Raw genomic sequence first — 14,747 nt, 5'->3', positions numbered from 1 at the left:
GGTTAGCACAAGAAGCTGAATAAATATATAAATATCTGTCAAAACAGTAATGCAAAAATCATACTATTTTCAAAACTTTGTTAGATCAGGGTAAAAATAAAAATCATACATCTTCTCACATAAATGGAATTACATTATATATGTTCTATACATGGCCTGTTTTAAACACCAGCATTTAACATAATGCCTTCCATGTGTACAGAGTTGTACCTCTCTCGTCAGGATGGGTGAATACATTTGAAACTCAGCAGAATTTATTTAACCAACCTTTTACTGACCCTATTGACACAATCTTCCAATTTCCCTTCTGTTAACAGGTGCACTGTTCCTATGAGCATCCTGTACATACATATGCATGTAGATCTTACCTCTTTAGAGTAAACCCCTGGAAGTAGAATTCTTAGTTTGAATATTAAATTGCCAATATTCAACTATTTTTCCGTACCAAACTGCCAACAGTGCCACATACTAACCTGAAGGATACGAATATACTCATGGCTCCTAGTATAGCTGCCAACTCACTGGTTGTGACGACAATAGTCCTCCCGCCCTGCCCGCTCCTCTCTATGGTTTGCACACACCTTTACCTCCCTGTCTCCTGTCCCTGGGACACGGGTATGGATCAGCCATCGACATGGGCAAGGGGCAGTATCATGACTGCACCTGTATTTCTTTTAAAATACAGGTACTTGGTAGAATACTATAAAATCACACACAAAATGAAAGCAATTATTAGGATAAAGATACTTTAAGTGATGCTTTAGAATATTTTCAGGACTTCCTAAAAATGTGCCATATGACTTCACAACTATAAAAGATTAAAAAGGGTCAGGTTGAGAAAGAGAAAGTGCAGGAACAGGAGAAAGCAGAGGGTGGGGTGGAGGCGCACAGGAAGGAGAGGGACATGTCCTATCCTAGAAGGTGCCGCTCACACTTGTGTCGTGACCTGCAGGTGGTAAATGCTGAATCCTCAGGAGCCTGGCGCTGCCTGAACGTCAAATAATGACGGGGTACGTGTATGGGGGACAATTCCACCTCATTTATCGGGATAGGTAATACACCTATTTTAGTAGATGAGACCTGTAGGCGCAGGGAGACTCACAAAGCTGTTACACGCAGTGAGCACACGACAGTATGTGCGCTCCCTCTCAGGTCCCATAAAGACTTCAACAGAATGACACAGGCTGCAGTGAGAGATGTCCTAGGAGTAAGAGAAAACTGGGGCCAGACCAGCACATACTTTTAGTCAGAGACAGAAGCAAGGTCTCGTCAAAGGAAAAACTAGGACAGCTGGCAGCAGCGTAGAAGGAACAAGAACGCGGCTGACTGCGAGGTCAGCCTACGAGTTATGAAAGGGAGGGACTGCAAGCTAATGAACCCTGTATTGTGAATTCCAGAAATCTGTGTCACTAAATAGTCATAGAATTCCTCGGGGGGTGGATTTTTTTCAAAGAAATTATGCCAAAAGTGATAAAGATTATTTATGAGAGAGAGAAACCCAAGGCAAACGTATAAGTTAACTAAATTCTCTTGTCACCTCCTTCACTCAAACACAAGGCTCATCAGACGGCTACGGAGGAGCTGGGAAAACACATACGAGGAGCAGTTTGTAAACTGGAAATCATCTCTGCAGTATGAGTGGGCCCCCAGCAATCTCAACTGGGATCTAAACATGACTTTTCTCTTTCCATTTTGCCAAACGTAAACTCCCCCTCCCATGCAACTCTGTATCGAGGTAAACCTCCCAAGTTCCTGTCTGGCCCCATACCTCACACTTCACATTTCCGATGGCACAAGAAAACAGACCCAATATCTGGAAACAGCATCCTTGGCTTCCTGCTCTCACAGCTTGGATCTTATAGGCAGGAATATCCAGTTTTGTCACATCGGGAAATAAAATGACCTACCTTCTTACCGCCTTCCTCCTGAAGTTAGCCTACCTCTTCTCCTTCCCAACACTAGGCACCTGGACTGATGCAATCCACCTCTTTATTTTCATGTCCATTTGGATAAGTCTCACAGCCCTATCAAATCCACCCACTAAATGTGCTTTAATTAGACCTTTAGCTCCCCCATTTCTTGCCTACGTGGCTGGAGGGCCTCCTAACTTGCTTGCAGCCTTCTGAAGACCCATCTAGTCCATGACAGATGCTGCCATCACATCAGTGTGGTCTTATTTCACAACGACAAAAATTCTCATCAAGACATTTCACTAACTACATTCCTTAAATAGTTCTCCTTACTCTTTACTCTGCAGGAGAAAACCTACAACCTTCCCTTTTCATGATGTGGGCTCTATCTCCTCTCCTGTTTCTTCTCAGAACTTTTTAGCTCAGGTTTAAACGCACCATGTTTCCTAAAGTACATCTCTTCTTCATCTACAAAGCTGGAGACTCCTCACGTGACACTTTCCAGGAGAGCCACCTGGGTTCCGCACCTCCACGGAGTTAGCAGACCCTCCTGTGCACGGCCACATCCTCTGTGCTTCTCAACAACAGAGGACTGAGCACAAAGTACCTGTTCACAGGAGATCCTCACCCAAATGAGGAATTTAGGGGGCAGACTATCTCGTTTATTTTCTCTGCATTCTTGACCCACAGCAGACATTTAATAAATATTTTTATTAAAACAAAGAATGACCAAGTGCACTTGACTGCAGAACATGTGTGTGAATGTCAGCTATTCTTCGGACTTGTTCTTTGTGAAAACTAACAAGCAACGTATACTTGGCCAATTTGTGTTGGTTCATTTACGCCACATGTGCTTATTGCTTAACTAATATTTGAAGGGGTAAAAAGCAAGTAACTCAGTGCAAAAAAGTCAATTCTGCCTTTATTGTGCAAACTGCTCTTGAGATTTTATGAATATAGTTGTCTCTGACAATAAATTCTACACCTGACCAATCTGTTGATATTCAAGCATGATAATTATACTTGAATTAAAGACAAACCAATGCTTGTGTCACTTAGGATTTACTGTCTCCACACTGAAGAAGTATCTTTTAGGATTTGCACAAGCATACAAAAATTCAGTGTCAAAAATTCAAAACTCACTGGGTAAAAGTCTCTCACTGCCATACTGTGACAAATATACATTCTCCCAAATGTTAGGTTTTATCTAATTCTAAAATAAAACCAAGTAGGATCCAAAGACACAAAGAGAAAAGTATATTAAAGCACTCTCCTATACCTGTTGATAGAAGAAATTCAGAGTTGGCTTGTCTTCAGTAAACTGGTTTAGAAATCCTTTTGGCAAATAACGAATTCTCAATTCATATCTAAAAAATAATTCACAAAATAGAACAATTAGAAATAAGTAATTTTCTCAATTCATAATCTACAATTAACAGCATTACTGTGAGTATACCATAACCAATTACTCTGAAATGTTATTTTAAAAATAAGCTAAAAGACAATCAATTTTTAAGCATTAATTTTCAAACTTTTCAGCACAAAGACTGCACCTCAATGTCTAGAGCTCAATGATCCTGCAAGGACACAGAGCAGGGAAGAAGCCCAGAAGGCACCCGGTCCTAGCAGTCACTGTCCACCACGGGGCAGGGGAAGCACCTCCCCACACTTCCCCCAACAGCTGACCTGATGCGCATGGAATCACACAGAACGTACTCTTTCGTGTCTGGCCTTTGTTCATTCACTGGCATTCTTGTGAGACTCACCCAATCTAGCAGCTGACAGTCGCTCATAGCTGGAAAGTGCTGTATTGCGTGAAATACCACATCACTGCTAAGGGTCATTTGAGTTATTCCTGCTTTTTTTGGCTATTATGAGGATACTGCTGTAAACACTCTTTATTTCTTCCTCTAAGAATAAAATAATTTAATTGTTCAGGAAGCCACGCTTCAAGAGTGGTTGAAACAAATTTCATCAGAATGCTCTCCCCATCTCTCTCTCTCTCTCTCTCTCTCATGCATGTCCTTTGGTGAACGTGTGTACGCACTCCTGTTGGGCACATGGGCTTGGACTGGGAGTATAACACACACACACCTGCGTTTACAGATGCCACCCGTCAGGGAGCTGAAGAAGCCATACCAGCATGGGGTGTTCTGGATCCTCTCCACCCCCACCTCTGCCCAGCATTTCTCTTTCATTGCACTCACTGATATTTACCGCGATAAGTGTAGAGTGGGCTGGGAGCAGCCTCATCTGATGACTGGCCATTTTGGAAATCTCCTCTTGTGAAACATCTGTTTTTTTCTGAAGGGTTGTGGGTCCCCCCTCCCTAACCCCCAGCTGACCTGTAGGCCTGCCTGCCTTACATGTTCAGGGTGTGAGGCCATTGTGACACTCCTATCCTCTACCACTCCAAGGCTTGTCTTTCACTTTCTGGATGGTTTCTTGTAAAAATTATTTTAAAAATCTTTTTATTTTAATGTTATCTTTTGAGGAAGAAAGTTCATAATTTTTATGCAGCCCTATTTATTCTTTTCCTTTTTAGGAAATTCTTGTAGTGTTTTGTTTATAAAATGTTTGCCTACCCAAAGGTTACAGGAAGATCTATTTTTTCTAAGGTTTTATTTACTGATGTTTAAAAAAAATGCAATAGTCTCATAAGGAAAACATGCAAACAAAGTAGTAAATACAATTCTTTTGGTTCACTTAAGGGTGGAAAAAAAATGCAAGGTACACATACACAAGTTCTGCTAAGATTTTTAAGTGTCCATCATCATTAAAACACACAACCGCCAAATGATTAGGTTCCCTTCTGCTTCTCCTCAGAACGAGGTCAACAATTCCCTGCAGGTATTCTATGTGGGGCGGTCATTTGTGGAAGCACATTAGAGTTCATTTATTTTGAACTGAGGACTTACCAGGCACTTTACATGCACTGTTTCTCCTAAGCCACATAACCGTCAGAGAACAGACGTGGAGTGAGTCACAGTGAACAGATTAGGAAGACGGTGCTCTGCAAGAAGCAGCAATCGGTCCCGAGGCTGCACGTTCGGGATCAAACAGGACACAGGAGGCTTTTGCTAGGAATGTTATCGCATTTAACGATAAGGAAACAGACTCTGGATCAAACACTGGGCCCTGCTGTGACCAGCCAGCAGCCTGACGATGCTGACGATGCCTCAACGGACACTTCATGGCTACTCTGGGCCTGACTGATGGTGATAAGGACGTGACCCTCAGCCTCCTTGTGGTCAGCAACAGCCCTGACCGAAGCAGGAAGAACGTGGGCGCTGGACCGGGGCCGCCTGGGCTGGGCCTGTGGCTCTGTGGCCCATCCACGGTCTGCCATCACCGCTCTGCGCCTTGGTGTCTTCACAAGGTTGTCGGGAGAAATAAATGAGCTAGTGAGCGCAGAACACCGAGCACACTCCGTGGCACACAGTGATCGTGGGCTTCATGGCTTGCTTATGACATGAGCAGTTACTCCACAAATACTGATTCCAGCACCCAGACCAGCCAAGGTACAACCCCAGGGGGTGGGAAGACACCAGGGAATAAAACAGGCAAAGTGCCGACCCTCGAAAAGTTTATATACAATTTGTGGTGAAAGTCAGACAGCAAGTACACAAATATCTATGAGGTGGCAGTAAATGCGACAAAGACAAATTAGCAAGGTAAGGGGAGTCACAGGGGATGAACTATATTCTGCACAGGGTAGCCGGCAGAGGACACTCTGATTCAGTGACAGCTGAATGAAGATCTGAGGGGAGGAAAGGAGTCATTCAGTCATGTGCAAGGACAAGAGTTCCGATCTGATGGAAGAGAACGGGTGACGGCCCTGAGGCTAGAGAATGCACGGGAAGGCAAAGGCCGCTCGAGCCCACGGGAAGGCTGCAGGGCGAGGTAGGATCGGGAGGTGGCAGATCACGGAGGCCCCTGCCTGTCATGATGATGGGGCTCAGAGCACTGTGAGCACAGCAGGGTCGTCGCAGGAGGTACATTCCTCAGAGCAGGCAGGCGATAGTGTGTAGCACAACAGGGACCAGGGGAAGCAGCAGGAGGCCCCGGCTGAGAAGTGATGACCCTGTTTTCACTGAGGGTAAAATGTTTCAGGGCATTACTGGGTAAGTGGCTCAAGGTCCCACAGGTGTCACGAGACAGACGCCCCCCCCGCCCCCCCGCAGCAATTACATGCACTGATGCTGCGGAGCAAAACGAAACCGAGAGAGGGCCCTGCGGCTCGAAACCAGAGGACAGAACTGATCTGACTCCTGTGCAGGTAGGCAAGCTCTTCAGACCGTGAGGAGGATTCTGGCCCCCGCTTCAATCCGCAGTCTAGCCTATCTGCCCCCCACAGCCCGGCTGAACTGCCCAAGGTTGCCTGGTCTAACCGCATTCCAACACGCCGGCTCAGTCCTTAAACCACGGCACCCAACCCCCACAGCCCACGGCCCACGAGTGCTGACACTCCCATGCCCCTCTCATCTCTGTCCCTGAAACTTAGTGCTCTCCTCACCCTTCTGTTACTATGTTACTATTCCAAGAGCCTGACGACATCCTGAAACACATTCCCACTATTCTGCTATATGCCATTCCATGGATTTCCGAACAGCAGCTAAATATAACATGCCCCAAATAAATAATCCTTTTGCTTCTTCTGAGTAATAACTTCCTATTAAGGCCACTGACACTAACCTCCTCAGTCTCACCATCCACAATGAGCACCAAGATACCCATGAGCTAACCAACTAATGGCGGGGAGGAGTAGGAAGTGTTTGGACAAAAAATCTGTTAACCTTGCTACACAGAAGGGTCAGCTGGCCAGTCTGCATGTAGCTAAACAAAGTACAACTTCCAGAAACAACACAGATGTCGTTTCTTGATGGGCCTTGCAAATAATGTGGTATGGACAGCTCTTTCTCACAACAGACTTCCATTTAAAAATCCTCAAAAGAAGGATGGAAACAGAAATTCATCATTAGGCAAAAATTATTAGCAGTAACAGCTGTAAGAAAGAATCATCAATGGTAATGAGACTAATGGGTGAGAATACAATGAGAAACAGGCTATCTGCATAGTCTCAATATATATCCCCCCAGCAGGTATTTCTTAATTACAAAGGAGAAAACAGTTAACTCTACAGTGGAGAAAGCTGGCCACCACCTTAAACCAAATGATCCAAGTTAAAAACACCTGTATGAAAGAGTCACCTCATCATTACAGACTTCCTGATAAGATGCGCTGTGACGGGTTCAACAGCCTGGCTGTAGTATTCTTGCCAACAACACATAACCTCAATATAACCATGAAAAAAACCCAGACCAACCCAAATTGAAGGACACGTTACAAATACCCAGCCAGGATTCTTCAGAAGTGTCAAGGTCATGAAGGACATAGACTGAGGAACTGTCCCAGATTAGGGAAGACTTAAGGAGACAGTAAACAGTCACGTGGTATCCTGGACCAGGAAAGGGATGTTAAGTGGGACAACTGCAGATATTTGAGTAACATCTGTAAATGAGTTAATAGTACTGTATCAATGTTAAGTTCCTGGTTTCAATTACTGTACTATGTTTATGAAAGTTTCAGCATTTTAGGGAAGCTAGGTGAAGGGAGCTCAGGACTTCTGTGTACTATTCTGGCAACTTTTGATACATATTGAGAATAAAAAGAAATTCGCAGACCGACTGTTCCGTAACACCCTCCAGAACCGCTCTCCAACCAGCCCGGCCAGAGTCCGTCTGCAGCCGCAGACCCACCGGAAACTGACAGAAACTGAACGATCTTCCTGCTGCTCACGTCGGGTGCAGAAGCCTCCAGTAAATGCTTAATTAACAGACCAGCAAACTGAGAGCCCATCCTCATTTTAAAGCATCATTTCCAAATCCGTCTGAGTGCTCTCCTCCCGGAGAGGCTCTGGAGGGTTTCCCTCTGGTCCTTTACTTATATGAGCCATACTGTCTTACTCAACTGATGTGTTCCCAACAATATTCTTCTAGGTTCTTTTTTTTCTTCACTTTATAAAAGCTTATCATGCTAAACGCCATCTTCTGGGACTTACTTTTTTTTTTGAGGTAAAATTCACGTAACAAAAAAAAAAATAGCCTTTTTATAAAGTGTACAGTTCAGTGGTACTGAGTGTACTCACAATACTGTCCTGGGAGACTCATTTTGCCATGAGGTCACGTGGCTGCGATTCATCCATACTGCCATCCCCGTGCCTACCGTTGGTTCATTTTCCCTTGCATGACAACCTTGCATCTCTAGCCCCAAACAGAAACCTCAGAGTCTCTCAAGGACAGAATCTGAAGTGGAACCGCAGGACCTAGATAGAGTGTGTGTAATGCCTCGGTTTTCCAGCTGCTCAGCAGATGGACTTACCCGTTGACCTTCGCACCAGCAGGGCCGGCAAGAGCTTGTTGGAGTCACCACCTCCCTCTACTTTGGCCACGTGGAGAGCGGCAGACGGATCTCGTGGTCCCGATTCCCACCTCCCCAGTGGGCTAATGAAGCCAACAGCGGCTGCCTATGATTACTGGCCAGACTTGTTCTCTCTTTTATGACAATACCGTCGTGTCTCTGGCCCATTTAGTGAATTGTCTGCAATTTTCATATCCATCAGAAGAACTCTTGACACCATCTTTTGTTCATTACATATGTTGCGAATATCTCCTCTCAGCTGCAACTTGCTTCTGCACTTTTAAAAAAATACACCTTTTTATACGCAGAAGTTCATAATAAAGTCAAATCTGTTCTTTCCTTTTATAGTGAACATTTTGGGGGTATTAAGTCTTCCTACTCCAGGACCAGAGACACATTCAACTCTATTTTCCATTAAACTTTGTTCTCACCTGATCCATCTCAAGTGGGTTTCTGTACATTACTTGAGGTAGGATCTAACTTTGTTGTTATTCTTTGCACAAGGACAGCCATGTATCAAACCAGCCCTTTGTTTCCCCACTGGCTAGTCATGAGGCCTCTGAAGGTCACGCTGCCCGCCACAGTTACCACCACCCTGTGCTGCAAGCCAGCTTACAGAGGTGTTTGAAGAGCTAAGGACTCCGGTGAGCAAGCGTCTATCTCAGGATTACTGGACGGTATCAACAGATCCTACAGCAGAGAGCACACACCAAAAAAGATCTACGTTCAAAAACCTCCCGAGAATGGAAATTCACGTCCAATTACTCTGGGGAGTCCTGGCACTTCCATTTGGGTAAGATCTGACTTCTCAGAACTAAAGCCAGGCGTGTGGCTGCCCTCACAGAGCCACCCCTGAACTGAGAAGACACCTGCTAGCGAGAGGAAAACATGACCTATCGTTCCGTTTCTTGTATGTATGTGTGTTACACCGGAGTAGAGAAGAAACAGCTGAGTACATGGACTCCACTCTCCACCCTCCACCCATGGAAACTAGGCTCTCCAGGAAGCTGGTAAGCCTCTCGGAACCACAGGGTTCTTACAAGTAAAATGGCAAAAGATGAATATCCACCCACTTGATAAGACTATCATAATAAGAATTAATTTTGATAAAGTAAGCCAAGTGCTTCGCACGACGCCCGCCACACAGTAAGCAACGTGGGTTAGTGTGAACACACTGCTATGGGACACACACTAGTGGAATGAATACACGTTACCATTCCATCATACTGTGTTGCCTCTTGGATTATTCTACACTTCCACTACCACTAATTCAATTTTTACTTAAAAAGTTTTTACTGGGTGCCTACCGGGCACAACTAACGAGAAACCAGGAACAGATCAGGGAGTAAGACCAAGTCCCTGAGGGAGGAAAGTCATCCGGTGGGTTGGCAGTGGGCCCTACAGACAGAACGGTGGGAGGAGACCACAGAGAAAAGGGGACAGCAGAGCACTTGCCCTACCTGATGGGAGGTCCAAGCCATGCTGGAAATGGCAGAGGAGCACCTTCACCAAAGTCCCACCAGGTACAAAGACCCCAAGGAGCAATATGCTTGACTTGTTCAAGAACCAGTAAGACAGCCATGTGGCTAGGGTGGAGCAGGTGGAAAGTTCTCCAAGATAAAAGTCTGTCTCATTCACCGGGCAAGAAAGCTGGCAGCAGAGAAGATCCTGACCCAGCAGCTCCGAAAAGGGAGCACAGAAATGTCAGAGCACAAGCCACTGGGGCACAGGAAGGGGAGCGAGAGCGAGAGGAGACGGGGCTGAGAGATGATCAGGACTCTGGAGTTGGCTGAAGGTATGATGAGGAGATACTGGAAGCTTCTGCAGAAATGATTTATATATTTCATTGGATGTGTGTATTTTTAAAGACTCTTCAGAAAATTCTATGAGCTCTGTCTTAAAAAATCCTTGTACAACGGCTTCTCCCTCCTTCTATTACTGCTCCCCCAAGCCACCAGCTTTTAGGACTTTTGTCTGGGTTAGGCAGTAACTGGTTTATTGGTTTCCTGTATCTAGCCAATGCAAGTGTGATTTCAATGCCAAAGGCAGGTCTACAGAGAGAAGAAAGAGCAAAAAAGGTCACTGGAGCAGCACCCAAATTTAAATGCTAAGCAGGGGAAGACAGTGAATGGTCAATAAAATAGGATTGGGCAGGCAGGAAGCGAAGCGCAGAACGTCATCCGGTAAGAAATGACTGACAGCGTCAGCTCCTGCAGGAAGGTGCACTGGAGGACGAACGGGAAGAGCCCATGAGAGGTGCGGAACAGGGCAGCACAGCCAGACCCTAAGCAAACTGTGAGTTTTACTTTGAACCATGAACTATTTAGGAAAGTGTTTTCAAACTAATTAACACACTGTCATGTGCAGGACTCCGTATTTCCACATTAAAAGGAATAGTGAAAAACATAATTTAAAAATTGCTTACTTACTATTGTTTGTTTTCTTTTTAATTATTAGGAGAGGTAAGTTTTATTCATTTATTATTATTTTTGCTTTATATATTTTGAGAAATGTCTTTAGGAACTTACGAGTTTAATAGTTCCATCTATTTCTACTCTTCATAAATTCTTGTGAAACGAGCCTGTTATTACTATGTGGTTGCCCTCCATATCCCTCAGAATGCTTTTCTGTTTTGAAACTTTTTAAATAGGATATTAATAAAGTAATACCAATCCCCTTGTCCCCCTGGTTAGTAGGTAGGAAAATTCTTCTTTCTATCTATCCACCCATCCATCCATCTATCCCTATCCATTTATCCATTCACCCATCTCTCTCTCTATCCATCCATCCTTCTATCCATCTATCCAACCATCCATCCACCCACCATCCATCTCTCCATCCATCCATCCACCTACCATCCATCCTTCTATCCATCTATCCATCCATCCACCTGCCATCTATCCATCTTTCCTTCCTTCCTTCCATCCATCATCTCTATCCACCCATCCATCTTTCTATCCATCTATCCACCCATCCCTTTCTCTCTGTATCTATCTATCCATCCATCCGTCCATCCACCCGCCCACCATCCATCTATCTAAATGAAGTTAAACAGAATAGAATGCCTCTGGATGAAAACCTTTGACTTCAGTGTACTGGTGAGGCTGGGTATAGTTTTGTGAAGTACATTTCTGACCTATATGTAAACAGTTCTGAGACACATATATGTGCATGTGTACTGAGTCTTAAGGTAAAATGTTTCTTCCTGTAAGTCACATAAAAATGTCTTCAACATCACTGTTTGAGATACCCGTCATAAAGAGCAGATAGCTGGCTTCTATTTTTTAATCACACACTAACAATCTCTGACCAGTTACTGTTAGTCTGCTTGAGTTTACTTCCAAAGTCTAGTCTGTGACTCCTCTTTGTCCTGCTTTCCAGTCCCTTCCTTCTCTCCTTGCTGTGTTTCCCTAACCCCTACTCACCCACCCACCTGTTTAGGTTATAAAATCTACTTCTTAATGTTTCATGGCTGTCCTAATATACAATTTTATTTTTTTATACATAATTTTAAAACATGGCTGACAGAGCTTTAATTCTGATCACCTCTCTTCTGACATGCATCCACTATTTGGGTTCTACTTCTTTAATATAAAAAATCAGTTCTTCTTGTTATTTGTTTTTAGAGCTAATGCTTATTTTTATCTACCCTATTTTGCATATGAAACCCTCTTTCAGAAATCACTTTCCTTTTTCCTGAAGTATATTTGTAGGAGGTTCCTTGGGTGGTAAACTCTCTGAGGAAAGTACCTCTGGCACCCTGCTCTTGAATGGTAACTAAATCTGACGAATAAATACAGGTTGCCAGGTACTTTTTCTCACCACTTGGAGAGAACTGTGGAGAATTGTGAATTTTTCCCTGGTTGCTTTTAGCATCATCTCTTTTTCTTTTGTACACTATTTGACTATAATCCACCAAAGTGTAGATTTATTTCATTAACCCTGTTTGGGATCTTATGTTAGTCCTACACCTGAGGACTTAATGGTATTCGCCATTTCTAGAAAATTCTCAGCCATTATCTCTTTGGAATATTTCCTTTTCCTCATTCTTTCTATTCTCTTTGAGAGCCCCTTCCAGAAACGGGTTGACCTTCTCATTCTTCATGTTACATAATGTGCTTTCATACCTTCCACATGTTGATCTCTGTATGCTGTCTTTTGGGAAAATTTTCTCAGATCCACAGTTCTGTTTACTAATTCTTCAGCTATACCTAATTTGCTGTTTTATCCATCCAGTGGTTTCTAGAACTTGTGTTTGGTCCTTTTTCAAATCTACTTGGTTCCTTTAGAATAGTCTCCTGTTCCTTACTGACACCTTAAGCTCCACCTCCTTTGGCGTGCACAGACAGGCAGTATGAAGCCTGACCCTCCCAGAAACACCCACAGGGACCACCTGTGCCTCCAGCCTATTGTCCACACACCTTCACTGATCTTACCCGCCAGGCAGGCTACCTCTCGGAGCTAAGACTACAGTAGCCCTTTTAAAAGCCTGCACTATGAAGTCAGCTACATTCAAGTCAAAGCTGTGTCCCGAGCTCTCTCTGTAATTGGAACTTAAGTCAAGTCTGTTGCCTGTTTCCTCTGTCTTTACCTCATAAGATTGGGGGGAGCTCTGTGACATATACATTTTACAAGCTGCAACTGTACAGATTCTAGAGAGCACACAGCTGGCCTGGCGCCTGGCTCCAGCCACTCCGTGGTGACGATACAGAAACGGCGTCATCTTCACACCTCCGTCAGCGTCAGGTTCAGCACTGCATTCAGCAAAGGTCTACCTCGCCCAGTCTATGCCTGCCTTGCTTTTGAGGGTTCAGGCTCCATGAAATAGAGAAGTGCCCACTCAACTTCACTTGAAATTAAACAAAATAAATTGGCTTAAAAGAACAGAAACAGAGTGTGTATATTCAGAGGTCTATATTCAACAAACATTTTACTGAGCACTAGGGATACCAGCATAATGAAGTGTGCCTCTGACACGTCCATATAAATTAAGAAGGTAATAGAATTATGTTGAATAAAAATAGCTGCAGGTATTCTTAACTAACTTTTAGGTATTCGTAGCTTTTAAAGACTTATCTGATTGGCTAAATAGCTGGAGGTCAAATCTGCTAGCCCTTGATGTAACCCAACCCAACTATATTATCATGGAATATCCTGTCAGCTCAGTCAGTTCCAGCTGTTTGAACCTGAAAATACAAGTATATTTCTCTGGTAAACTGTAACTAGGACAAGATTGTATTCGACTAGAGATTTATTAACCTTCGCATGTTTGTTTCTCTTTTCAAATGTGTCTTCTAATCAATTTACGTTGCTGGACTGAAAGTGACCAACACTGAGCACCGTCCCCAATCCACAACCACCTTTGTCTCTGTGGCTGTGTCTACAAAAACGAGAGTGCCTGTGCACGGGGCCCTCCTTCTCTCACAGTCTAGTGTTTTACACATACGGTTTCCTGTTCACATGCTGCTTTGCTTAACAGTGGAAAAAATTATTTTTGGGGGAGGAACCAGAGAAAGGACAATCGTAGAGAATTCCTTTAATTCACCTTCAATCATGTCAGTTTCACTAAGGTCAGTATGAGTCACTACCTAATTTAACTGTAGTACGTGAACGTCAAATATACACCACTCTTTTCAGGCGAGCGGGAGGTTACCAGGCACCACGGAGCAAGCCACGCTGCCCATTAATGAGATAATTAGGTGTGGTCTCCTCAGGGCTCATGAAGTCCTGCTGCACAAAAGGATGCTAACAGGACAGAAAGGAAAAGAATGAGGAATTGAGCTCTTCGAGCCGAGGCTGAAACAAAGTAGTCCTGACAAGAGAAGTGTGACTAGCCAAAGGCCATCACCACAGAACCCATCAGAAGCTCAGGCAGTCCAAAGTCGGTGGTGCCACAAAGACAGACTGAACAGAAGTCTAGAAGAGATCACTGGTTAATCATTCCCAGCCAATTTTATTTAATACAGGAGTCGTAATTACAATCAGTATGAAAATTAAGCAAAGACATTCATCCTCTTGTGTGTGATTTAATATGCAAAACAAATCAAGTGTGAGTCACACCAAAGTAGGTATGTAATCTTACTTCCACTCCTCTGGTGGGTGTGCAAGTTCATACTTCTCCCTCACATTGGAGACACCCATATCCAAATGGAGCCAGTGAACCTCCTCTGACCGCAGGTGACTGAGGCGAAATCCATAGCAGGCCACGTGCTTTACTTTGTGACTGTCCACTATCTTCTGAATGATGCCCTAAAACATACCCCCCACAAAAATGACTGTTATAAACAAAAAAAAAACTGTATGCTAAAAATTAATGCAATGTTCATTTCTTTTAGTTAGTTATCAGAAATCTTTGGTAAAAAGAGTATCAAGTTAAATAAATTACTTAATTTTTCTTAGGAATCTTTTCTCAAATAG

At 43.8% G+C, this 14,747-nt stretch overlaps 1 protein-coding gene across 14 annotated transcripts in view; it reads right to left on the bottom strand.

Annotated features, from left to right (window-relative positions):
* PTK2 (protein tyrosine kinase 2) overlaps window positions 1–14,747 on the bottom strand; it is a 258,682-nt gene that overhangs the window by 146,016 nt on the left and 97,919 nt on the right. For 13 of the 14 annotated variants that reach the window (XM_064587827.1, XM_064587819.1, XM_064587821.1 and 10 more), the window contains 2 exons: window positions 14,413–14,579; window positions 3,190–3,277 (listed from right to left, as the gene is read on the bottom strand). In XM_064587827.1, coding sequence (XP_064443897.1) covers window positions 3,190–3,277; window positions 14,413–14,579 — 255 coding nt within the window. The remainder of the gene's footprint in view (window positions 1–3,189; window positions 3,278–14,412; window positions 14,580–14,747) is intronic. The other variant, XM_064587826.1, reaches the window with a different exon arrangement.

The sequence above is a fragment of the Mirounga angustirostris genome, unplaced genomic scaffold, assembly GCF_029215605.1.
Source record: "Mirounga angustirostris isolate CCGP_5_RB_7025 unplaced genomic scaffold, mMirAng1.0.hap1 SCAF_4, whole genome shotgun sequence".
In the NCBI taxonomy this organism is placed as follows: Eukaryota; Metazoa; Chordata; class Mammalia; order Carnivora; family Phocidae; genus Mirounga; species Mirounga angustirostris.
This window is presented reverse-complemented; position numbering and strand designations above follow the sequence as displayed.